The sequence below is a fragment of the Salmo trutta genome, chromosome 28, assembly GCF_901001165.1.
Source record: "Salmo trutta chromosome 28, fSalTru1.1, whole genome shotgun sequence".
NCBI classification, from domain to species: Eukaryota; Metazoa; Chordata; class Actinopteri; order Salmoniformes; family Salmonidae; genus Salmo; species Salmo trutta.
In genome coordinates this window covers 33190196-33217854 of record NC_042984.1, presented here as the reverse complement: position 1 = coordinate 33217854, position 27659 = coordinate 33190196, and the positions used below count along the sequence as shown (strand labels likewise).

The 27659-nt window shown below is 41.7% G+C and overlaps 1 protein-coding gene across 2 annotated transcripts; it reads right to left on the bottom strand.

The window, feature by feature from the left end:
- On the bottom strand, positions 1–27659 carry efhd2 (EF-hand domain family, member D2). 2 transcript variants are annotated; one of them, XM_029719695.1, is made up of 5 exons: positions 21124–21146; positions 4453–4455; positions 3781–3928; positions 3353–3487; positions 1–3063 (listed from the first exon to the last, which is right to left on the bottom strand). In XM_029719695.1, the coding sequence occupies exons 1-5, from the start codon at positions 21129–21131 to the stop codon at positions 2932–2934; spliced, it is 426 nt and encodes a 141-aa protein (XP_029575555.1). In that variant the 5' UTR covers positions 21132–21146; the 3' UTR covers positions 1–2931. The 2 variants fall into 2 exon arrangements, with proteins under 2 accessions (XP_029575555.1, XP_029575554.1); XM_029719694.1 differs by lacking the exons at positions 4453–4455; positions 21124–21146 and adding an exon at positions 27085–27659.

The following is a 27659-nucleotide window of genomic DNA, read 5'->3' as shown; positions in this document are numbered from 1 at the left end:
TGTTTTTTTTTTTTTTATTGCCACAAGAATAATCATACATTTTAGTAAGAAAAACTAAAATAAAAAGGTGTATTATAGAATAGCCACATTTTATGAGCCTACAAGACAATTCAATAACTTTCATCACAACGTAAAACAGACGAATTTTGATGATGCCTGCAAGTAAAATTACAAAGGATCTGGAAAAACGGAACCTTGAAAAAAGTAGAACAGATCAAAGCGACAGACAAAAACCTGGTGAAAAATATTCAAATAGCCAAACTACTCCAACATTTGTCCGCTTAAACCCTTATAATGATAACTTTTCAAACCGAGGCTGGGTCTTAACATGAAGCCTTTGAAGACTGACATTTAAAGTCAAAGAAGCAAGTGGATGTTTCCCAGTCCTACGGTTACATCACGCCTGCTGTATTATCATTACAGCCCAAAAGAGGGGAGCTAACGGATGGTACATTGTAGCTTTACTATAGTGTACCCTGAGCGTCACCAGTTCATCATGCTAAATCTAAATCTCATATTACATGGTCAATAGAATGATTTCTCAAGTGTTAAAGACAACAGTGGAATGGTAAGTTGACAACAAAAAAACATTTGGCACAATTTCCCCTGGTAATGATGAAGACAGAAGAAATCAAGAGGAATGAAAAAGAAGAGGAATGACAAGAGAAAAATGACAGAAACAAGTGTGGACTTCACTGTGTTTGTTCGCACTCGACACCCAATCTCTGCTCGCTGCCACTGTCCCAGAACTGTTTAAAGTGTATTAGCCAACTCCTATTGTGAAGGTTAACAAATCTATGCTGATCTGGGACCAGACTTATTACACCCCACTCTCACCTCGTCAGAACAGGGTGAAGGTACATCCGAAGATGAGGAGTGACGTAGTGTGAGAATGCATCATGGAATCACATCTGTAGTCTAGTTTTCACAGGACAAAAATAGGACACAGAGCATGGACAAACCTGCATGTCCAAATGGACTGTGGAAGAAACCTACAGGTTTTCACTATTGACATTTGACACAGAATCACTGTTCACAAACTAGTCTCCACATCGGAAAATAAACCTCTTCTTAAAATCACTCACAGAATTACAACTGGCCAATCGCCCATCACCAGGAAGTGTAGTAACCAGTGAACACACCTTTTTATTTTTTTTTTTTTACCAGGAGACTCGCTTGTGTACATAATGCAGAACATTTCACAGAACCCCTCACCATACAAAACTAAAAGCACTTTTTTTTTTAAATGTATATTGTCATGAAAAAATATTGTATTCTTTACATAGAACCTCTCAGTTGTACTGTGACGTGCTGCCAGATATCACCCGTTGATACCCTTTAATTACACTTCGTTGGAAGCTCGCAAACTTATGCTGAAAACTTACAACCATTTCCCTCATTTTATGTTAAACTCCCATTCTGGTCCTTTTTAAAGTAGCTAGGTTGAGTTAAATGCATTACATTTCCTGGAAGGGTACATGAATGATATGACCAAACAGACTACTTTATACCCCTGTTCAATAAATTGATTAATAAATTATTAGAATTTAGTCTGTTTAATAAAGCTTCAGCTGCGTTTGCATTAAACAAGGTTTAATTTAAGCATATCAAAGCTCTGTAAGTCAACCCTTTGAAAAGGCCAAATTGATTGCATATCTCAAACTATGTTCCAAAATGATAATAGATAGCCATTTACTATGCTACAGAGCATTAGAATGCCACACATTTTATATTGCAACCTCAGTCTATAGGTCAAAGGTGAAGGTATACATCACTACAGACAGCATATTTTCACCTCAGAGTATTGCCATGTGCTCAAAGGGTTGGTGTCTAGTTGACAGCTTGTTGCTTTGAGCAAACATTTGATGTCAAGTGCATAAATGTACTTAGTTTCAAGCCATAAGCAAAGCTTTGACAATATGGGATTGTTGGATACTGACTAGTCACAAGCAAGGCTCATGCAGTAAAACCCAAGCAGGGGCGAGTGGTCGACCATTGTTACAGAACCCCAAGTCCTCTAGTAGCCCTGTATGCGTTTGGTTTTGCAAGAAATCTAACTGTCAATTGTCCTCAAAAACCAGGCTAAACAGAAGAATGAACAAACATACACAGGGGTACCCCAGGACCAGGTAAATGGAAGAAAGGTTCTCCGCCACCATTTGCCTCCCCCTGCCCCCCCGATCTACTCTTCTAGAATGTGATTGAAGGTCTGGAAATAAGTGTGCACAGATTCTCTCACACCATAGGTCAAACACTTGTGTCTTTGAGAAGACTTCCTACAGGAAATGACATGTGTAGCTCGAAATCGTCACTGGTACCAAGTAACACAATGGATTGGATAAGACCTCTTCAGAACACAAGTTCACAATTCCGATTCACTGGAATCAATGGTAAGTAAATAACGTTCTGTTAAAATGCGATCCTAATTGTTCACAACATCACATCACTAAAAATGCATTCCTATTTTTATTCACGTTCCCTCAGTCACTACAGAAAAACACAGAGCTAAAATCCAGACCTACGCTAGTGGCACATAACCGTATAATCTACAGGAGAGACATTGCATCACAGATCTATTCTCATCATGTATCCAATCCATTGCATCTTCTTTTCTGGCATGGCTATGGCCTAAAATCAGTGCCGGACTTAGAGAGGAGCAACGGAATATTTGTCTACCCAACATGACAAGAAGAGTAAAACGGTCTCTGCACAACCCTGAATGTGTAGTTATTTTGTTACTTGTCAGGTCAAATCAATGGGGAATCAGCAGAATAGAACTGCTCCGCTCTCAGGGACTAACCCTGGACAGACTACCAGCGCCTTGCATATGACCAGATTTCAAAATGGAAGCAGAAAAATCACCGGGACACTGATAAAGGGACAGACAGACGGACAGTGGAGGTGGGACAGTAGGGGCTGAGGAAGAGGTGGTCATTTAAAGGCCGACTGGAGGTTCTTGAAGGCGGCTTGCCTCTGCTTCTTCTCCTCCGCCTGCTTCTTCTTCTCCTCCTGCTCCTGCCGGATCTCCGCCTCGAATTGGCTGCCCGCGTTGACGGCCGCCACCTGTCGAAGGGAGAAGATGTATTACCACTGCTCCATTGTTATCCTACCCTTCATCTCATAGGCCTACAAACATCACCAACCAACGTCTCAAGTCAGTTCAATAAAGTTTGTATTTTTCTTGATTATTTATTGAAAAGGATCAACGTGAATGAAAGGGCAGATAGAGGGAGAATCAGTGTAGAGGGAGAAACAGTGTAGAAGGGCCATGAGAACGGGATTCTGTCTCATGCTTGTGCTGAGGACGGTGCACAACCAACCTCGGACACGGAGGATCAGAACTTGAACTCACTTTGGCTTCAAAGAAGGTCTTGGCTCCCTTCACTCCCTCAGTGGACACGTCAATCTCTGATAGCCGAGCCAGAACACTGAGACCACTGTCCTCTGCTAGTTCCCCTGCTGCCGACTTCCTGAAGATCAGGAGGAACTGGAGAGAAGGAGAGGAAGAAAGGACCGTCACTGGAGTCAGAACAGAATCCATACAGGTTCTCTTTTTGTGATCACTGATGAATATTACAATCAAATGTATGCATAAAAATTAAATAAAGAAAACGTGCATACATGCAGCAAAATGATCACAAAAAACATCACTAAACTTCATACAACCTGACAGCTTGCACCACTCACTCATCTTCCACACAAGTACAAGTGTTACAAGTTATAAGATATATAGTAGGAAGAGCGAGTGCTTGGTGCCATATTGTTTCATTCTCGTCTCACCTCTCTGAAGCTCAGCTTGTTGTCCAGGTCCTCGTCCACCTCCTTGATCATGTTCTTCAGGCCCAGGTGGGTCTGTGGTGCTCCCAGCTTCTCCATCATTAGCTTCAGCTCCATCAGGTCTATGAAGCCGTCCTTCCCCGCGTCGTACCTGAAAACATGCACAGAGAGAGAAAGACGGGTTAGCCTGGCGTAGGTTAAATGTGTTAAAGGATTTGTATGATTTCAGCTAGTAGTTTTGAAAGTAGCGCTCGAGCTAAAACGGGTCCCCAAAAATTGTGCACAACGTCATCCATTTCATGTATGTTACAGCCTTTTTTCCTTTTCATTTTGGCAATTCGTATGATACGTTGAATTTCTAAGTACTTCACTTAATTGAAGCACGTTAACATGTTGAGTATTATGCACTGGAATAAGAGTGGTTGATTCCAAATTGCGTTCAATGGACTCAAATAGGTATTCATGGTTTGAGCGTCATGCTGCAGATGACCACTTGAGGGGGGTAGAGCATAATACAAAAAATAGAGCGCCTTTCATTTCAATCTGACTGCTTCCTTCTCCTGAGCAGTGCTAGCCTCTTCCCTGTTCCTGAGGTTTTCTATTTGTCAAACAGTGTTAGCCAAGCTACATGATAACAATCAGCCTTGGGTGAGTTGCATCTGTTGGGAGGCAGACTGTCTTAAAAAGGGTTGTCTGCAGTTCAAACAACAAAGCAGTCAGTCCCGCCACCTTTTGGGGTAAACAGCTTAGGGATGGGCTTGGAGAAGTGTAACCCGTTTCAAATTCAGACATGGCTATGGATGCAAGGACTGACCCTCCATGATATCAAAATGATAGTTTGAACCATGTTTTGAAGCTATACAGTGTTTGTAAACAAAGACTAGAGTTAGAAAGTTGAAAATACGTATTTATTTATAAAATTCTTCATTAATTAATTTTGAAGTCCAAAAATGGATGTAGCAAATGCAGAATGCTCCTTTAAAGAATGCATTTAACTTGGAAATCTTTTTTTGGGGGGGAAAGCCCTAACTGAATATCCTTAATCCATAACAAACAAAAAAATGATTATCTACTGGCTAGTGGCTCATATATGCAGATCTTGGCCACATTGTTAAAATCTTATTTCAACTCTGTGTTAGCGGCCAGTGGTCAGCTGTGTCAGGGGAGTAGCCAGCAGATCAGAACTGCTTGCTTCCAGCTGCACTAGGGTCGGACAGCATTCCTTTGTATAGTAAAACACAGAGGAGCCGGGGCAAGATATGGTTCAAAAAAACACACCTCAACACAGGGATGAGAAATGTGTTGTACTCCAAATTGTCCCATTACCCTAACTGCTACACCGACAAGATTTAATGACTGCCATTTCTAGCAGTCGTTCAATCTTCTCAAAAAACATAGACATTGAATATCCTTTGGACCGTGGTGCAGTTCTTAATTACACCATCTAAAGTGTATCAATACACCCAGTCACTACAAATATTTAGGCACCCTTCCAAACTCAGTTACAGGAGAGGAACAAAACCACTCAGGGATTTCACCATGAGGCCAATAGTGATTTTAAAACTGTTAGAGTTTAACCTGTTGGGGATAGGGGGCAGTATTTGCACGGCCGGATAAAAAAACATACCCGATTTAATCTGGTTACTACTCCTGCCCAGTAACTAGAATATGCATATAATTGTTTGATTTGGATAGAAAACACCCTAAAGTTTCTAAAACTGTTTGAATGGTGTCTGAGTATAACAGAACTCATTTGGCAGGCCAAAACCTGAGAAGATTCCAAACAGGAAGCGCTCTCTCCAACTTTTTCTTGGCCTTCTTGATCATCTCTAACCAAAACAGGAGATCTCTGGCATGACGTGACATTTTCTAACGCTCCCATAGGCTCTCAGAAGGCGCCAGAACGATGAATGGGGGCTTTGCAGGCCATGGCTGAAAAACATTAGCGCATTTTGTAAGTGGTCGATCTGAGGACAATGAGACTGGAGGCGCGTGCACGAGCCGACACCATGTTTACTTTCTCTCTTTGAACGAAACCAACGACTCCCGGTCGGAATATTATTGCTTTTTTACGAGAAAAATAGCATAAAAATTGATTTTAAACAGCGTTTGACATGCTTCGAAGTACGGTAATGGAATATTTTGAAATTTTTTGTCACGAAACGCGTCGGGCTACCCTTCGGATAGTGTCTTGAACGCACGAACAAAACGCCGCTATTTGGATATAACTATGGATTATTTGGAACCAAACCAACATTTGTTATTGAAGTAGAAGTCCTGGGAGTGCATTCTGACGAAGAACAGCAAAGGTAATCAAACTTTTCTAGTAGTAAATCGGAGTTTGGTGAGGACCACACTTGGTGGGTGTCAAAATAGCTAGCCCAGCCAATCTACTCAGAATATTGCAAAATGTGCTTTCACCGAAAAGCTATTTTAAAATCGGACACTGCGAGTGCATAAAGGAGTTCTGTATCTATAATTCTTAAAATAATTGTTATGTTTTTTGTGAACGTTTATCGTGAGTAATTTAGTAAATTCACCCGAAGTGTTCGGTGGGAATGCTAGTCACATGCTAGTCACATGCTAATGTAAAAAGCTGGTTTTTGAAATAAATATGAACTTGATTGAACAAAACATGCATGTATTGTATAACATAATGTCCTAGGATTGTCATCTGATGAAGATCAAAGGTTAGTGCTGCATTTAGCTGTGGTTTGGGTTTATGTGACATATGCTAGCTTGGAAAATGGGTGTCTGATTATTTCTGGCTGGGTACTCTGCTGACATAATCTAATGTTTTGCTTTCGTTGTATTTCGCAATACTAACCTAAAAGGAACCCTGTACAGAATAAAAATATTCCAAAACATGTATCCTGTTTGCAATAAGACACTAAAGTAATACGGAAACAATTTGGCAAAGAAATTAACTTTTTGTCCTGAATACAAAGCATTACGTTTGGGGCAAATCCAACACGTCACTGAGTACCACTCTTCATTTTCAAGCATGGTGGTGGATGCATCATGTTATAGGTATGCTTAGGAGCTCTTAGGAGACTTACCCAAAAAGACACAGCTGTAAATCTCTGCCAAAGGTGACTAACATTTGTGGAATACTTATCTAATTAAGATAACCCAATTTTCCATTAATATATATAGTTTTTTTTTTTTGATAAAAAAAAAAAAAAGACTGACCGTGTATTTTGTGTAGATCATTGTGAAAAAAATGACAAATCAATTTGAATCTCACTTTGTAACAACAAAATGTGGAAAAAGTCAATGGGTGTATGCTTTCTAGTTCACTACTCCCAACACTGGTGTTAATATACACAGGAATGCGTTCCAACCCTAGTACAGCTGTAAGCAAGCGAGTCAGATCTGCTGGCTACCTGAGGAGAGGCCTTTAAAAGGAGAGGGGGAGAGATAACGAATGGGAGAGATGGATAAAGGGCGAAATCAGACCCCCAGCCATCTTGTCCACTCAACAGTCTAAGTCACTTACGTTTCCCAATAAGAAACCAAAAATCGGCGCTCAACAGAAAAAGGGAACTAACAAATGGGTGGCTACTTGGAAAAATGTCAAATATAATTTTGATTTGTTTAACACTTTTTTGGTTACTACATGATTCCATGTGTGTTATTTCATAGTTTAATGTCGTCACTATTATTCTACAATGTAGAAAATAATAAAAAGAAAAGAAAAACCCTTGAATGAGTAGGTGTCCAAACTTTTGACTGGTACTGTACATGAACTGTTTCGACTGGGAAGCATACGGTAAGCTTTACAGTCACCACACACACTTTCAGTCTGAAGTCCAGTGAGTTAAACCATGTTGAGTCACACTTTTACAGGAAGCGGTTCGACTAAGGAGGGGTCGGGGTGGTAATCTTACTCATACATATTTAAGTCATACCAAAGTTTCCCCACAAATAAGCCAGCCTATACAGCATATCAACTTCTGTGCAACAGAAAGAGCACCTGCTACATTTTACGACTCCTGACCTTTTACCTTGTCTATGTAGGCTATGCAATCTTTTCTTATCATACCCTGCTGGCCTCTGCTGTGAGTTGTTCTAGACAAGTGCAATTGCACAATGAGGAAATTAACATTTTAGACATGCTGCCAACTAAAAGTACATTCTAACTAGATTTCACCTGTTAGATGACACACACAGAAAGAGACAAAAGAGCGCAGACTAAACAAAAAAAGGGAGTTGGACAGGAGCTAGCTGTGTGTTTATCAGTACATAGAGGCTGGCACTAGCAGCCCCTCTGACCCACCGGCCCAAGAGAGGGGGGCCAGTGAACACTGCTGGGGAAACTCTGGGTCCAAGCCAAGACAGGGTGGGGATTGGCTCTGTGTGTGTGTGGGGGGGGCACTCCTCCCTTCAGAGATCCCAATGCGCCGACCACCAACAGTCTGTCATATGCGCGCAAGAAAGCAGAGTGAAGGAGGAAGCACTTTGGCTAAAGGATTGGCCTCCCACTTCCCCTCAGTTATTGTCTGAAACCACCTTCTCAACTCTTTCGCTCTGAGATGGCGTTACCATGGCAACAGGCACCTTTCACTGAAGACCGCAGTAGTCTGGGGTGAGGCACCTGCAAGCAAGTCACGCTTTTTCTCCTTCCTCCTCCTCGCTCTTTCTGTAGCATTAGCGCCAACCCACTAACTGCACATGACAGTCATTGACAGAATAGCATTTTATGTCTCTGGCTATCAGAGTCCTTTTCCATCATTCTTGGGCTGTAGTGTAGACTACAATGCGAGTCGTGTCAGCAAATATTGATAGCCAATTAGAGTCCCTCCAGAGGCATACATCCGGTGAAGTGAAGTGGTGGAACGAGTGGCTTTACAGCAAAGACCCCCATCTCTGCTAGTGTTCACAGCCAGGAATGAAGTCCTGGGCCCGTATTCACAATGTGTCTCTGAGTGGAGTGCTGAGTTAGGATCAATTTTGCCTTATAATTCATAATGAATAAGGTGGGCGGGGCTAGGGTTGTCACGGAATTGTCAGCCGGTGATTGTTACGCAAATAACTGTCGGTTTCACGGTAATTGACCGATAATTAACAAACCGATAATTAACAAACAAATTTGGCGTCTCCTGGCTTCCTGGCTCCTGGCTTCCACACAGCCTACAAGCCACTGATGCAGACCTTTCGAACAACTACATTTGAAAGCCTAATAAATCCATGTAATATAGCCTAGATCTTCACAAATCCATTATTTATTTTAGACCGGTCTAAAGAAACATAAGAAGAAAATAGTCTATTTCAGAAGAACAGAATAGCATAATCTGAGTTGTCCTTTAGGTCCTGATCTGGCCATGCCATATGGCTGTGGGCTACATTAGTTCATTTAGCAGACAAGATTTGCTTCGAATTCCATGGCATTTTATATTATAGTATGAAGAATACAATTGAACAAAGCTGAATAAAATAGAAAGGATAGTTTCTCCAAACGATGAGGGAGTGCGCACATGCAGCTATTCTGTGTTGAGCGGTTAAAGAAACAGGTACTCCTATATGCTTCATTTAGAGTTATTATTGCAACCGTAGTTCTACAAACGTTGGGCTATATCCAGGATGCATCACATCCAGCTGTGATTGGGAGTCCCATAGGGCGGAGCACAATTGGCCCAGCGTCGTCCAGGCTTGGCGTCATTATAAAATGAGAATGTTCTTAACTGACTTGCCTAGTTAAATAAAAAAAATGTATTAAAAATAAAATAAGGCTGCATGATGCAACTCTAATGACTTGAAAAAAATTCCCTTGAAAGGCATGTGCTCTGCTTTGTTATTTTGCGCAGGCTGTACACACTTCGTCAGACTAATTCATAATTTGAGAAGCACTTGATAATTTCTGGAATTTCCCAGCGGCATCCCCTTTGTGTGGCCATAATGCACCCTAAAAAAAAAAATCCATGCCTTTTGCAGCCCTTCTCCCTAAATGCTGCCCGCTCCGAAGCACCTCTCATCGAACTCACACGGCTCTCCATCACGTGATCGGGTCTTTACCGTGGCTACAAGTGAAGACCGACACGTTGGGGACTCAACATCGCGCGTCATTCAATTTCAAGGTGCATATTGAAGATCTTGGAAGAAAACGTCTACACTTACTTCTCGTCAGCCAACAAGATTAGTAGGCCTAACGAACAGCAAATGCACTAGCCTATGTCAATCTACTATCCCCCATAGTACAAAAGTTGACCTATTTTATGTGAGAAAATAAATATTCTCAACAGTCTGGGACAGTTGTGGGATGCGATAGATCCCAAATTAGTACAACCAATATCATCAACATGTATTTATTTAATTTTTTTACACAAATGAGGCTGATGCATCAGATCAGAACAATTAGCTTAAAATCTTGATCGCCTAATAGTTTACTTCTTCACAATTTAATGCCCAGCAATGCACACACGGCAATAGGCTTTATCAGGAAAACACCATTCTCAAAAGTGACCACAAATGCAATTATGCAATTCTTTTATTAGAAAGTATATTTAATGGTGAAAATGATCTTCCCCAAACTTGACTCACTCACTGCCAGTTAGGCTCTACACCCGTTGTAAGGCGGATTACTAGTTAAAGAGCCAAACCTTAACAAAACATATAGGCCTATGGGCTAGGCTACATGAGGTGTGCCACTGATTTGAAAAAGTAAAAAATAAAAAGGCATTGTTTCTTGCCTTAAGCTGGGCATCATTCACAAGTGATAATATATAATTCACAAGTGATAGGCTAATATTGTCACCCATCAGACTATTCTTAATTGAATCTTGTTGTTTCACATATACTAAATAATAAAATGTGTGAAATTTGTTTTGATTTAGAATGGACCATTATCAAGCAAAAATACATGTAATCGCTGCACTTAAATAGCAAAAGGAGGATGGTTTTCCTATGGTTCATTTTCATGTCAGCCAGGAAGGCTATACTCCTGTTGTAAAGACAAGCAATATGATTAATATTAGGAAAGTTGAGAAATAAATATAGTAGGCCGAGCCTACAGAAAGCTGATGGGATCCTCCTCTTTCTAATAGAGGCCATCACTCTGTTCTTGCGCAATTGCATAGCCTATAGAAATATTGCACAACATGAGCTCATGAAGTGTTTGATTAGATTTGCATTGATGTCAGAGTGATTAGAGGGACAATAGAGTGCTGAGTACCAGGCAGTTAGCAAGTTCGGTAGGCTACTAATGACCGTTAGCAGCATCAGAGCTTGGAAGAGCCTAATTACTGTGACTAAACGGTCACGTGGAATTTGACTGCCTTTAATGACTCATGACTGCCGATGTGGCGGTAATACAGTCACCACAACAGCCCTAGCTGGGGTCTGATCCTTGATCAGCACTCCTACTCTTAGACGCTTTGTGAATGGGCCCTGAAGTTAAGGTCCAACCAACGTTTTAACCCCACATTCCATTGCAGCGCTGAACATTCGTGGCAAACGTCTTGAACAATACGGAAGTGATTTCAGCAATCAACGTCAGTGGCAGGACGTGCACAGCATTCAAACTCTTACCCCGGCCTAGATTCCATTCCTCTTCTCATTAACACGGTGTGTACCATGACAAGTTCCATTAAATAGCTGTGAGGCTGGTTAATGGGGTGTTTACTGCCATAGTTTACATTGATGAGGAAGTTGAAATGGTGTCATTCTGTCGTAATAGTTTTGCTCAAGGCGACAGATGGAGGGAGAAGAGGAACTAGTCTGTCGTGACTGCAGGCAGAGATTATAGAAGTTGGGGACTACGCAGATAGATACAAAGATAAAAGAGATGATATCGGCCTCTTACTTCCTGTGACACCCCACCCCTAACAGTTTGACTGATATTTTTCTCTCAGAGAGCAAGACCATAACATTTTTACATTTGTGCCTTTCCTTCTGAGAAAAGCACTTACACCATCCCTCTCTCGTAGGCAGGATTGTGTTATGAACTGAAAATGATCTATTACCAGGTCAGGATGTGTGTAGCAGCATTGCACAGTACTGTAATTGGCATCCAGCTCAAAATGACTGGATTGTGGGAGTTATACAATAGGCCTTGCACCGGTCAAGGAGGATAGCAATGAATGAAGGGAGTATTTGAACAGCACTATACAGTAGATTCCCCTTGTCCAGATGTCCCATTATGGGGGGGGGGGAATTGGGGTTCATTGAAAGGCCACTCATTAACTGTGGAATAACTACCTTATTGCTATGTGCTTTATTGAGTAGGCAGCCACAGTCTGAGCTACGGGCTGACTTCTAGAGCCCTGGGAAGCATAGTCTGTCAAATTTAATTTGAGCCGATGTGAAGACCAAGGGCATCATCATTGCTCTGTCCGTACAGTATGATGTAATGACTGCTAAACATAAGGGAAGGTCCATTTGGATTAGAAGTTTTAGCTAAGGACTTTAGAGTTGCTAGTACTGTTTTTGGGCCTGATTGTAGGGCTTTGAAAGGTGCTAAGGATTATTACTTTGAGCTCACCGGACACTAGCCTTGGTTGTGCCATGTAGTTAGGAATGTAAACAAAGATGTCCGCAGTTCACCTATAAATAATACTGCTGAGCGAACATACATGTCACTGGTCATTTTAGGACATAATTGGATCACAAACCGCAGGGTAGGCTAAATAATTGGGGAAACAAAAAGATATACCCGTTTGTTCACTTTTTACATCCTTCAAGGTACTGTTGTCTCGTTCTCCTATCCCTTATCGTTGCCCTTTACGCTCGGTTACATCATACTCCCTCTTTATTATTTCCCCCCTTTCATCCACGCAAGGCAAAATTGGGCCTAACTTCATGACACAGGAAACTTTCAGCATATTCTGTTACTCCCCTAAGGGGTGGCCCCAGTGAAAGCTAAACACTCGCTTATTACGCTCATCTCTAGAGACCCATTGCCTGTACTCACAAGAAATTACTGTATAGGCTAACATTACAGGTTAACAGAACTGCTTTCCCTTCAACTGAACAGACATGTTCAGATTCTTAGCGTTCCATACATGTCCATGCTTGCCCAGCCTGTGTAAAACCTGCATCTAGCTAATTCTATGAAAGTATAGTAGACAGATATGGGTTTAGATTACTCCTACAGTAAAAATTAAAGCCATTTTTAAAATTGGGTGTAAGTTTGCTCTAAGAGTTTCTTTGCTGAACAACGGACGAGGAGAGAGAAAAGGTTGCTCAAGGTAAAAAAAAATTCCAGTGAAACTAGGACTTTCCCTAAATCCCCACGGGAAATGGACTTCCTTTTGTCAGCAGGAGTTATCCTCTGAACTGTAGCCCAAGTTATTTATCTTCCATGACAAGCGAATCAGTCAAAATTCATTGAATGAGAACTTATTGCTCCAACTAGAACTTTTGCCAATGCAAGCTGTGGAAACACCATGAAAAAGGTATGATGATGACGAGGTGGTTGAAGTATCATATGCTGATGATTTAAGCAATGAGCATCAACTTTCAGTTGACTCTCAGACCATGGCCTTTAAGACGTGTCTGAGCATTCCGGAAGGAATGAGCTACTTTGGACATGACTTGTCCTCAGCAAAAGAGGAAGTGCAAATAGACCCAACTTCCTTAAATCGCAGTGGTGTTTCTGGCAAAGCAGGAGGTAAGAATATCCATATTTGGGCACGACCGACTCCCTCGTCTGCACTTACAAATTTCAAAGGTTTAGTCAACGCCAGGGCTTCACAAAATGTCCACATCCACCATTACCTTTCAGAGCTAAAAAATACTAACAGAAGTTTACTACAGTAGGTACTATACTGTAGATGCCTCCAGTCTAAATCTCAGCCTACACTCTTCTTATAGTTAGCTTTTAAAATGCAGTTTACAATACAGAAACCCGAATTGCAGTACAGCTTACATGAGATAAAAAACAGGAACGTCAGTCTCCAACTCAACCAAAGAAAGTTACACGCCAATGACTTGGAGTTGAAATTTTGCACCAAAAATGTGAGGCTGTGAACACTGATGAGTTCATATGATTAAGGTATGCAAGAAGAATGAGAAGTAAATAAGGGTGAACTGAACTGTCATTTACAGTACGTGTGTTACACATTGACCCGTGAGAGGCCTGTAAGTCTAGGTGAAAGCGAAACGCTTTGGCTTGAGTTTGACATACTTAACACCCCTACTCCAATGAGTTGTGACAAACAGGGAAGCAGTAATCTCTTGGGTAAATCCAGGAAAATCCACAGACCCTGGTGAATGTTAACAATGTGTCGTTTCAACTCTTACTGCACGTGTTGGTTTAGACAGAGCAAAAATAGGCAAATTACAATAATGTTTCTTGCACCAGACAATAGCGCATGGATGCCTTAGGACAACCTATTCCTGGAAATGATAAAGCCATGTACAGCTACAATAAGTAAGAAGGCCAAGTATCACGTTTCGACACTACACTCCAGCTGCTGCCACCTATGACATTCCCTTCTAATAAAGATAACAAATGCCTCCATCCACCATCTATCCATGAAATATGCCTGTTCCTGAAAGTAGAGAAGTAGTGGCCAAATGAGTCACAGTGAAGGCGAGTATGAATTAGGGCAAGTTGCACAACAATGCAGTCAACCGAAATATGTCTTCCGCATTTAACCCAACCCCTCTGAATCAGAGGTGAGGGGGGGATGCCTTAAAAACATTTTTTTTTTTTTATGAATTGACGTCCAAGGCGTTGCTTTCCGGGTAGCAGTTGATGTGGGGGTTAACTGCCGTGCTCAAGGGCAAAACGGCAGGCTCGGGGATTCGAAAGAGCAACCTTTCGGTTACTGTCCCAACGCTCTAACCGCTAGGCTACATGGCGCCCCTGGATAAGGCATGTCAGAGATCTAAGTGTAGATGGAGTGGTGTGTGTGTTTGCATGGAGTAAGGTGGCGGTATGTCTGGTATTGTGAGGTGTGTGTGTCTGGGGCTCTAATGATTCGTGTTCACCTGGTATAGGGGTCCTGCTCGGCAGCAGGGCTGGAATGGGGTGTTAAACCCTGGGCGAGCTGTGTAGGACAGAAAGCCCACGGGAATCAACACAGCACACCATCTTAGGAGAGGTGGGCCCGGGCCCATAAGAGAGAACAGAGCTAGCAGAGATACCAGTCAATCACAATGAACCAAAAATAAATAATAATAAGTTAGAATGAGCAGAGGCCAAAAAAAAGATTTTAAAGAGAAGACTTTGAGCAGATATGAAATTGTAATCTTGTAGTCTCCCATCTTGAGAGCACTCAGGACCATATAAAAATGGGTGAAAATCTGAATCTGGGCCTTGTTCAAATTCTAAATGAAGTTGGACATTCTGGAGTAGAAGTACTACTGGTTCTACAACCTACCTTTAAAAGTACAGTAGCGCTTACGCTTGCAACTTGGCACAAAACAAATCTGGAGAATTTTGCAGACAAAAAAACAAATAGAGGGATTAGTTGCTTGTAAGGTTGTGAGATAAGGGGCTTTCTAATTAAAAACTTCATAACACAGCAAATCAACTGGTCAGACAAAGACGAATGCCAATGATTAAAACATAATCGTCCCCAATCTTCTGCAAAACCTTGGCCAAAATAATACAAGCCGCTTACAACAACTACCGGGCTACATAACAATCCAGTCACAAGTTTACCTTCAAAAACTTTAGTCCGCCTTCCTATAAATTCAGTCTGATTAGGTGAAGATATGGATGTACAGTGTCACACATTAGGAATGTGACGAAAACAGCTTTTTAACCACCTGAGGAACGTCGCCAAGGTGCGGCGGTTTCTCTCTCAGGCTGATACAGAGAGACTCATCCATGTATTTATTACAAGCAGGCTTGACTACTGTAATGCTCCCCTGTCTGGTCTGCTACCCAAGAAAGCCATTGGTCAACTGCAAAATATACAGAATGCTGCAGCACGGGTACTGATCAAGACCAGATGCAGAGCACACATTATAGCAGTTAAGGTCTCTGCACTGGTTGCCCGTTTTAGAATTATTTTAAAGATTATTCTATTCATTTTTAAAATCAATCCATGATTGTGCACCCCAATATATGTCAGATATGCTTTTAGGTCCTTAGAGTGCTTTGCTTTTCCTTAGAGTGCTTTTTAGTTGTTCAGTTTGTCATTCTTTCATCGTTTTAATCTTACGTTTGTTGTGTAGTAAATATTTCAGCTTTTATTTATTGTTTATTAGCTTTTGTCCCTGTGAAGCACATTGTGTTGCACTCCATGTCAAATGTGCTGTATAAATAAAGCTTGAAGTGAGTAGTCTATGTACTTGCCTGCAAATAAATCATAACGAAGTCAAAGCAGTCTTGCATTTTCCATCTGAAACTGGCTTACGATATCAATACTGCAGTCACAGTAAACCCATGTTCCCTGTGGCTAACTTATCTCAGTGTTATTCTGGAAATAACCAGTTCACCCACATACTCCAAATATAGTCTCAATTAGATGCACACATGTAGCAAAACAGAATGCCATAAAAGGAATGAATTACGCTTCCAATGATATGAACTTCAATATAGTGACAATATATATCCCATTTGTCTGGGGTTATATACACACCTATGGTTGCAAACCAACTATAAGCTCATGCAAAACCTTGGAATGCATGATACACCTAAACCAAAATAAATCGCAGGCCTAGTTTAAAGGGTTGATTACACTTTCAAGTGAGGAGCTTAGCTAGACCGTTAAGGACTACAACATTGAGTTGCTAGAACACAAAATCATTCAACTGAAACATACTGTGCAAGTCAAACATAACTGTTACATAACTGCTTCACTAGTCCTAAACCAGCAGTTTACAGAGATCTACTTCATTCCAGGCCACTCCCTCCCTCGGTCTTCTCTCTGCCAATCTTCTTGAGTCCTTAGGGCTTAGTCCCAGTTATGTTGCTTGACAACAGCTAACCAGAGCAGGCTTGGGGAAAAGCCTCTCTTATGCCACACTACAAGCCCAGTTATGACGGCACACAGACACACGGCATGTCTGATTGACTAAGCGTGTATGCGTGTTCGAGCCATGTACGGGAATTAATTTTAAGTCCAAGCCCGCGACGTTCAGGCCCCACCCAGGCCAAATCGCTTCTGCCAAATTTAAAGATGAATAGATTTTTGATTTTTTTAAAAGGTGATTTTGATAAAAATCTGACTACTGTGCCACCATCTTGATAACATGTCAATGACATCACTTGACTGGTTCGTCTGACAGGCAGCCCAGATTACAATGCATGCTAGTAGGTCTCATTGAGAAGGTTTTCATTAAAAAAATTTAAAACACATCAGAAATACAGGGTTTATTACATCATTGGCGGTGCCAACAGATGCCAAGAAAGTCTCATACAGTATCCAGAGACCTCAGGCTGAGGCAACTAGGCCAGGAGATCAAAATGCCAACTGTGAGGCCTTGAGTGCTCCACATGACATTATGAAGCGCATTAAGACGTATGATCCACAAAATATTTACTGTAGCTGCGGCACAAGACGAGCTAAGACAAGTCTAAGTGGGGGTTTCGCCCTACTGCCTTCACTTAGCCAGCCCTTTAAGAAGATCCACAAAGAGGGGAACAGGGAAGTGATCAAGTTTTGGGATTTCATTTCAGTGTTCGCTATATCGCAGAGACCCGCTTTCGAGTGTCAAGTGACAGTGGGACTTCCGGCCAGATGCAAGCTGGGACGGTCATAGTATGCTTGGTCAGGGTCATGGGAAACTGGAGAGCCGGTTTAGCTTTGGCCTCCACTCTTCGGCAGCATCTGCATCGAGTTAAACGAGAGAGTGCTTAGTCAGCCTCTAGTGTGACATGACGGGTGAAATTGAGTTGGATAACAAACTGGGAAGTAGAGCAAGTGGCTTTTTTTGGTTGGAGTGGAGACAAGTGACTTGTAGTACTCCAGATAACCTCTCGTATTGTTTAGAAGGGGTTCTCTATGGACCACATTTGTGCAGTCATAATGAAACCACTACTGTAGTAGCAAATAATTGTAAGATTAAAAAAAAATAAAAAATCTTCAAACATGCATGAAGTGGCTAATTGTAGATTTATGACAGTTCAACCCAAGACGAAGAGTCACGCTCAAGATGAACTTTTACTCTTAAGTTTCTCTGGCGATACAATATTGATTTAGCTACATTATTCTTTTGTCTTTGACTAGGGCTTTTCATCCATTTCCTGTCAATGCATAATAGGTTTGAGATCCAAATCGATCCAGAGTACGCACACAGAACGAAAGCTCTCAAGCTCTCCAAATAGGATCATTTCTCAAAAGACCAGGGTCAGTTCTCTCAGGTAATAGATGGTTTAGACACTGTTACTTAAAGGCTCTGTGAGATGGGCATACTTCACGCTTTGATTTAGTAGCCTAGATAAAAACAAAATGTGGAGGGAGGTTGATCATTAGCCAAGTGAAAATATTAAGGCATTCCTACACCGATAATAGGGCTGCCTTCATAACACTGACTCAAGAGCATCACTACGGTGCGTTTTAGCCAGTGTGCGTGATATAAGCACTGCACTGGTCCCGGGTGAGTTTGGCATCCACTTCATAAAAGGTTAATGATGGGATTAGAGTTGGGAACCTGACACGTCACCTGTTCTTATAGTCAACCTCTGCCGAGAGTTTCATACAGAATCGCCACCATGAATGTCAAAAGGCAGTACGAGGAAGAGGATTCTGGCTCCGGTTCCCTTGGTGACAGATGTTCCATGTCACAGCTGGAAATCGGATACGGGACAATCCATTTAGGGCAAGGGAGAATGTGTTTGGGTAACACGCTGGGAACGGCACATTCCTCTCTGGTACCGCCACTACCGGCTCTCCCCCGGATGTCAGGGGATTAATGACCAGGTGACTAATTGTGATGCTGTTAAGCACACCGATTGGATCAGCCCAACGTGGTTACAGATAGATAATGTCAGAGTGGTTATTTTTAGCATGGTGCTGGGCTATGAAAGCGTAAATTACGTTGGCCTGTGGGATGGTATTGTGATGTTCAGGGCAGGACAGTTAGGATGCAACTAGGTGCAATGCCCACAGCTCCTATCTCGCAGGGCACTCGGAGGGATAATAGGAATGGCTAACCACCAAACCCTCTCCATTGTGTTTACATTGCTGTTGACAGGTTACACTATTAGTCTATGTGATAGAAGCTGACCTCCCACTTATACACTAAAAGAAAATATGCGATGCTGCCATGAACTAACTACCATGTTAAAAAGTAAAGCAAGAGTCAGGATAAAAATAAACAGCAGTCAGGGAGAAGTGCTGAAATAGGCCTGTATCCCTAGACTCAAAAATAAGACTTTTTGATCCTCCGGATTGAAAAAGGGTATATAGTTCAACTCCCATTAGCCAGACAAACGCTGCACTCCTTAACATCAATGGAAGTCTGGCTGTGGCACTTCAGGGCAGATAACCTTGGCAGCCTAACCTTGGCAGCATAACCCTAAATCCAATAACCTGCCAGCAAACCCCCTAACTGGGTTGTGTTCATTATGGCATGGAACCGACAAAGTCCTGGTAGTCCCTCCCGGTTGTCAGTTTGGTGCCCAATGAACACAACCCTCTATACTACACATGTGGTTTGAGGAGTTAGCAAGGTAACTTTGGTCAACTCAGAGTTCAACTCAGGATAACCAGTACCATGAAAGTGGCTCACTTTTTAGCCAGGTAAACTTATGGCAACGAATCTTTTAGCCTATCGACGGAGCAGGTTAGTTCTAACTCAGGGCTAACTCCATTTATCCTGAATGAAATGTTTCAACTGCGAGTTGAGGACCAATGAAATCAGATTCCCTCCCTATCGCAAAGACTGCATGATCAGCCCCTTAACTTGAGGAAGACAGATTATATATTTTATTAAATTAAATGTTTGTCAGTCATGTTACAATACTTATTACATTACACATTTAGTAATTTGAAACTTCACGCAACGTAAAACTTAATACAACTATTTAAAAAAAAAAAAAAAAAATAAATAAAATAAAAATCGATAGGACTGGGGGAAAAAGGTGCTTGTGCATTGCACAAGAAAGATGGCACTTCAACAAGCCTATTTCACACCATAGCCTTGTGAATTTGTAAGATTACTTTTATCATTTTGATTTAGGCACAAATAAAAATGTGGCACTGACTTTCAGAATTGTCTCAGCGTTCAGCATTCGACTAGACACGTGCGACATGTACGAGCAGTTACATGCCTGCTAGAGTTAGCGGTAGTACGGACAAGCAATATCCACCATCGTAGAAACGGATGAAGCCCGAGCAGGAATGTGAAGAGAACTGAAGCTGGCTAGCCTTAGAAAACCCTGAGTAGATCTAGATCTGATCGTAGTATACCCCTCAGGTAGGCTGTGAGTGAAGATGAGCTACATGGAGTAGGGAAGGAATTTGGTGAAGGGGTAATATAATGAAACAGCATTGAAAACAGTGTTGAGCTAATCTCAGGGGAGTTGGGAGGGACCCCCCCAGGAGAGACCCCCCCCCACTTCATTACGGGGGAATAGAACCAGCAGGCTCGCGCTGAAAAGACAATAAGCTCCCCTTGTCTCATATGTGACCACAGCAGGGGGTACAGGACGAGACCCTATTAGACGAGCAAGAAGGTAACGCCAGCTTGACGCTTGTGATGGAGTCCTGAGGCACAAAATGAAATGGTGATCCCATGCCAATGCAATGGATCATTAAGCTAGCAGCTTCCATCCTCAGGCATTTGTTTTGATTTGACAGCAGCCTGTCATGTGATTTTCTTTTAAAAAGTAGTCAGGCTTGGGAGGTTGCCTTTGGGTTCTATTGCTCCCCACTGGAAAAGGCCTGTAGGTGAAAAAGTAGAAAGCTCTTCGGTTTGTCCAAATCTTGTAGGGTCTAGCAGTGAGCCAGTTGAGATCAAGTTACAGAGGCTTGATAGCTAACTACACCCTCATCTTTGAGCTACAGCCTACAGAAACTTCTGTTACTCATTGCTGAGGCCACAAAGGCATGACTCATCGCACAGTGCCCTTTTCAGCGGTGCCTTCTATGTATGTATGCATGTATACTGATACACCATTCTGACAGATCTACCCATACCACCCACTGTTTCAGTACATTTGCTTCTCTACTGGTATAACAGACAGTCTGCCAGCCAGTATTTTTTCCTGCCTGTCCATCGTTATCTGCTTACTCTCTGCTAGACAGGGAAGGGGGTTTAATACCATCTATCAATCTAGCGACCAGACAAGCGTCACCTCCATAATCCCTACCAGATATGTGGACAGAACAGCAGCTCAGGGGTGTATTAAGGGACGTGTATTACGCTGAATGTTTCATATACAAATACAGTCAGAGCTGAAACAATTCACTATTCAGACAATTTATGTTCTTCACAATACATTGCCACTTGAACATTCTGTATGCTAACGTTATGTGCATCTGAACAGACCCCAGATATCTGAGGCAGGTCCAGTGCTGTTTGGCTGTACTTTGATCACTGGTAGCCGATTACATGGATTGGATGCTGGGCGGTAGCAAAGTAATTATCACTGCGAAATAAGATTGAATTTGTGCAACATAGCCTACTACTGTTGGGCTAGCCTAAATGGAAATGTAAGCCTATACCTTGCAACATTGTGGTCGATGCAATGTGTGCCTGTACAATGAACTGGTACTGTAGGCCAGTGAAAAACTGCCTACTTGACAATACAATTAAGGAAAAAGCCTAGAGGCTCATTGATAAAACATTAAATGTAATTTGAAAAAATTAACTCACTGATGATCAAAAATTCATCAAGTGAGAATCAATAATGAATAGGATTCAAAACGAAGGATATTAATTGTGTTTCGGGATGATACTAATTATGTTGTCACACTTAAAAGCACAGGAAATATAATTGCAGGTGTCAACTCCACCTTACCGGGAAGAAATGGGGGACATCAGAATAGCAGAGGAGCAATTCCACGTTAACAGAGTGATGCTGAGACTGATTGCAAAGTTAAACCATGCTCCTCTATGCACAATGACTACTTTCCACAGATACATTTACAAAAACACATTTACTGGAAGTACAGTGCAGATGCAAAGTTTGGTAACAGAATGATGGTTTGTGCTGTTGGTGCAGTCATTCTGTTACCAAACTTTGCATCTGAGTCTCAGCATCATTCTGTTACCATGGAATTTTACGTGACAGACATGAAAGGAGAACTGCTATAAAAAAAAAAAAATGTATCACCTGCCACACAGAGCTGTAGGCCATATAGAAAAACAGGAACTCAATTGAAGCCGTGAGTTGCATATAAAAGTACTAGTCAAAAGTATGGACACACCTATTCATTTAAAGGTTTCTTAAAATTTTACTATTTTCTACATTGTATAATAGTGAAGACATCAAAACTATGAAATAACACACACATATGGAATCATGTAGTAACCAAAAAAATGTATTATTTTATATTTGAGATTCGTCAAAGTAGCCAACCTTTGCCTTGATGACAGCTTTGCACGCGCTTGGCATTCTCTCAACCAGCTTCACCTGGAATGCTTTTCCAACAGTCTTGAAGGTGTTCCCACATATGCTGAGCACTTGTTGGCTGCTTTTCCTTCACTCTGCAGTCCAACTCCTCCCAAACCATCTCAACTGGGTTGAGGTCTGGTGTGGCTCAGTTGGTAGAGCATGGTGTTTGCAACGCCAGGGTTGTGGGTTTGATTCCCACGGCGGACCAGTACGGAAAGAAAATTATGAAATGTATGCATTCACTACTGTCAGTCGCTCTGGATAAGAGCGTCTGCTAAATGACTAAAATGTAATTGTGGAGGCCAGGTCATCTGATGCAGCACGCCATCACTCTCCTAGTGGGACTAAGCCCAAACCAGATGGGATGGCGAATCGCTGCAGAATGCTGTGGTCGCCATGCTGGTTAAGTGTGCCTTGAATTCTAAATAAATCACCAACAGTGTCACCAGCAAAGCACCCCCACACCATCACACCTCCTTCTCCATGCTTCACGTTGAAACAACACATGTAGAGATTATCTGTTCTCCTACTCTGCATCTCACAAAGACACGCCGGTTGGAAACAAAAATCTAAATTTGGACTCAGACCAATGGACAGATTTCCACCAGTCTAATGTCCATTGCTCGTGTTTCTTTGCCCAAGCAAGTCTCTTATTATTAGTGTCCTTTAGTAGTGGTTTCATTGCAGCAATTAGACCATGAAGGCCTGATTCACGCAGTCTCCTCTGAACAGTTGATGCATCTGTTACTTGGAACTCTGTGAAACATTTATTTGGGCTGGTAACTAATTAACTTATCCTCTGCAGAGGTAACTCTGGGTCTTTCTTTCCTGAGGCAGTCCTCATGAGAGCCAGTTGTCATATCGCTTGATGTTTTTTTGCGACTGCACGTGAAGAAACTTTCAAAGGTCTTGAAATGTTTCTGGATTGGCTGACCTTCATGTCTTAAAGTAATGTACTGTCATTTCTCTTTGCTTATTTGAGCTGTTCTTGCCATAACATGGACTTGGTCTTTTACCAAATAGGGCTATCTTCTGTATACCACCCCTACCTTGTCACAACACACCTGTTAATTGAAATGCATTCCAGGGGACTACCTCATGAAGCTGGTTGAGAGAATGCAAGTGTGTGCAAAGCTGTCAAGGCAAATGGTGGCTACTTTGAAGAATCCAAAATACATTTTGATTTGTTTAAACACGCTTTTGGTTATTACATATGTGTTAATTCATAGTTGATGTCTTCACTATTATTCTACAATGTAGAAAATAGTAAAAATAAAGAAAAACCCTGGAATGAGTAGGTGTGTCCAAACTTTTGACTGGTACTGTACATGTTCCTATTCCGAACACTATCATTATCCCATCAAAGGTGTATTGTCAATCAGATCATAATAAGGAGTGAAAAACAGACTGTTTATTTCTATCTGAAATGTCAGCTGTTTGGCTACCACAAGAGAAGGCTTGGAAATAGAGACCGATGACAAAAATCAACAAAATGGTTCTCAATAGGGTCTTACAATACCACATAGGCCTAACTATATCGCAAGTACCAAGCAACAAAGACATCCATGTCATTCTGGTTCAGGTATCACCATGCTTGAGGCAACGATGTAAATTCCTGCACTATCAAAAAGTAACCATGTGTAATGAAGTCAGAGTTGATGTGTTAAAAGCTTTATATTTCAAAAAAGCCCTATGAAGTTATAAATCAAAAAGGTACGAGTGTACCTCATCCAAGTGTTTTATCAGTCTTTTAAGTCAAGGACAATGAAGTGGAATGCAGCCAAATAGGTTTGCCAAAGCTTAAAATGTAGATGAGGGTGAATATAACCTACTGTATACAGCAATCAATGACAGTGACCGCATAAGAAGAATCAGGTAGACATTGCATTGATTGGACTGAAAATATGGAGTACGTAATGAGTAGCCTACACCGAGTATCAAAGTCGTAAGTGTGACCTCTTTTTTTAATATACGTCAGTGCAGTATGCCAGGACTGAGTGAGAATGCGTGTGTGTACCCCATGCTATCCTATGGATTCCCATTCTGTGTCCCCTGTAATACAATTTCCTTCTGCTCTCTAAAATACAGACAAGCCATAAGGTACAGTAGCAATGCTATGGGCTCAATTATTTGCAAATAGCTGTAAATAACCAGAGTCTCTTAAACTTTAGTTTTACAGACCAATTCAATGGTGTCTGAAATGTAAACAAATAGGTGCTGGCCCAGCACCATTGTAACTGTTAAGTCCTGACAGATCTTGTCAAGCACTGTTTAAACCACCCACACACAGTTACTTTAATGTTTTGAATGAAAACTTAATGCCACTGACAGACCTGTGAATTTGTTTAGCCGAGTCAGCAGTAAGCGCAATGGCAACTATGCATGAGGGCATTTCCATATTAAAGGACCCATGAGCACCAAATGTGAAGTTTATAGGATCATGTCAAATCTGGTGTCAAATGAAAGCTAACACTACTTTGTTTTAATAAGGCATATAAACATGTTTCAGCCATTTCTTATCCTAAATATTTGGAATAAGGAAAACTTTGATTTCTGGTAAAACATGGAAGAGGGGTCTTGATAACGCCTACCAGAAAAAGTCTTAAGGCATTAGAATTTAGACCCTGCCAACTAATAAACATTTAATTCGGGGGAAATGATTTGCCTTCTGTAACAGTTTAAGAAATATTGCCTAGTGTCTTGTCATTCTGTTACCAAAAGTCGACAATTTCTCTCCCTCATGAGGGAGGGTTATAAAAGTTCACAGAATTAACAATTAAAAAGGAAGACCTACCTAGCTCGTGTTTTTACTGATCATTTTGTTTAGGAATTCATAGTAGTCACAAACCACAGTAGAGTACTGTACAGTAAAGAAAAGTAAAGTATAGTTCAGATGAGTAGAGTACAGTATAAAGTAACATACTCTACGTTTCTTCACTGCGCTCTACTGGGCTGGACTGTGACGCCCAAACTTGTGAAACAGATGTCTATGATTGGCTAAAGATTTGGTCCATTCCAGACCAACCAAATTTGGTCTTGATTGGGGGCAGAGCTCATTAGAATAATAGTAGAATAATACCCAAACATGCAAAGGAGGATATTACATTGTTCTACCTTTGTGTTCCTATTCAGGATACATCACCATGAAGAGAATGCATTTCTGTATAGTACAGATCAAGGACCCATGTTATTATGTTGCCGTCATTAAGTCAAGGTGTCATAATAGCTGACACCCTACTCTGTCTGCAGACATCTTTTTAAATCTTAATTCCGAGTAGATATTTAAGAGTTTTTGGGGAAAAAGTGGCCACAAACTGAGGGACATTTTACTGTCATTCTGTTACCAAACTTTGATTCTGCACTGTTCCTCGAGTAAATGCGTTTTAGTAAAATTTCAGTGGTATTTGTTCAAAGTAGACTTCTGCATGGTTTGTTAAAAACTTTGAATTGAATGTAACTGTGAAACAAAGTCTTGGTGTAATTCCGTTCCTGTGGAATTACACCATGGTCCGGTCCACTGTATTGACCACAATAGGCCTACTACAGATTCCTGGGATAATCAATGTGTAATCTTGTCAATGGCAAGAGTGGCAGCATTCAGTGATGAGACCGATTTTTCAAGTCCGATCTGACACTCATATCTCTTGACCAAGTTCTATTCTTGGAACGAGTTCTTCACTCGTCGCTGCTCATTTAACAAAGGGGCTGTTGTTGGTGTGGCCATGGGGAAGCAGAACTAAGTAGTGTGGGACAGTTCCTCTCCCAAAGTTCCCCCTGACCAGTGCAACAGCAATCCCTCTCCCAGACTCCCTAGTCTTTGTAAAGGACAATCTGTCATCGGGTTGGCACTGGGAAGTGGGAACCTTCGCCTGAACAAGGGACTTTGGGCACCAACCCCAGAATGGCTTTAACCAAAATCCCCCTAGCCAGCCCTCCCCCATTTCAGCTTTCAACTCTCGGTAGGACATTTGTGTGGTTTTCTATTGGAATTAGTCGGACATAATTGGCGCGGCCACAACAGTACCCAGTGCAACAGGGCAGAGGGGAAGGACTGTATGTTTGTCAGCTCCATCGTGCTTTGTGACAATCCCTTACTTACCCCTGTGACATATGAGGTATAGTACAAGTGCATCCGTAACCTTGTATCATAAAAGGCGTGTATATGATCATGTACAAAGTTATGGTGTACATTGGCCTGATAAAAAGGTTTCAGATGGCATGTTTATACAGGTTTTTCACACTAAAGTACATGCATGAACCAAAGTATGCTGATAGTTGAGACTAAATTAGTTGGCATGAAAAGTAATGATACTATCACAATGACATCCTATACTATGGGTTTAGGTTGTCATGCTACAACACTCACACATTGGGGTGGAGAGAAAGAGAGAGACTGGGTGGGGCAGCACTAACACAGCTCTATGAATTCATGAAAAACTTGCTCACATACACTTGTTCAGAGAATCATAGCTTGAGCTGTTCTAGAGTTTGTTAAATAGAGGTTATCTTGTGACCCAATCAAATTTGATTACATTAAATAAAGACATTCATTCAAGGGGAATTACCTATTGAACAGTGCATTGCTCAACAAGTGTCAATCAACACCTCATACCTGATTGGGGAAAATAATTGAGTTTGAGACACTGCAATTCTGACATTCTACTAAACCAAAGCCAACTAGTTAGTCCAGGGATGGGCAACTTCAGTCCTCGGGAGCGTGAGTGTGACACCACTCTGCCCCCCAAGGAATGGAGAAGCCCATCCCTGAGCTAGTCGTTTGAAATTCTAGGGCAGGTTGTAAAATGAAGAAAAATAAAAGTAATGCTGATATTTTGACAACATGAACTCACTGTTTGAACATTCTCTCCATATCTTTGATTTGTTTCCTGGAGAATTCCTTGAACTCAGTGTAGGGGTTGAAGACCTTCATGCTCGGCTGTTGGTGTTCACCCACTCCGTCGTTCAACTCCCCCCGCCGCATGAGTTTAGCGCCCAACTCAGAGTCTGCGTTCGCTGTGGCTGCCTTCTCCTCACCCGCTCCGTTTTCATGTCCCTGACCACCCTCATCAACGACCACCGGTTCCTCGGCACCGTCTTCTATCTGCAGCCGACGGCTGAGCTTTGACGACAGCTCGTCTGTGGCCATTTTAATGTGTGTTTCAAACGCTGCTGTATCTAACGTTAACTACAAAACAGATGAGACACCGATAGCGCATACACCACGGCAATATCTGCGGTCCATAGGCATGCGTCTATCTCCTGCGTGTTTACTCCTGTGTAAACAGTCAGAATGATTCTGGAATGCTAATTACCCTGGAAAATATCAGAATCCTCTTCCAGCAAGCGAGGACAGTGTGCGATTGTACAGCGTCAGCGAGGCGCACGAATATCGCAATCGGGTGAATATCTCCACTGAAGTACGCTG

Coding starts and splice junctions, on each gene's coding strand:
- efhd2 (XM_029719694.1), bottom strand. CDS start 27,380: ATGGCCACAGACGAGCTGTCGTCAAAGCTCAGCCGTCGGCTGCAGATA. Junction 3,929..27,084: donor ATGGAGAGAATGTTCAAACA/GTGAGTTCATGT, acceptor GCATGTTTTCAG/GTACGACGCGGGGAAGGACG. Junction 3,064..3,352: donor AGACCTTCTTTGAAGCCAAA/GTGAGTTCAAGT, acceptor TCCCTTCGACAG/GTGGCGGCCGTCAACGCGGG.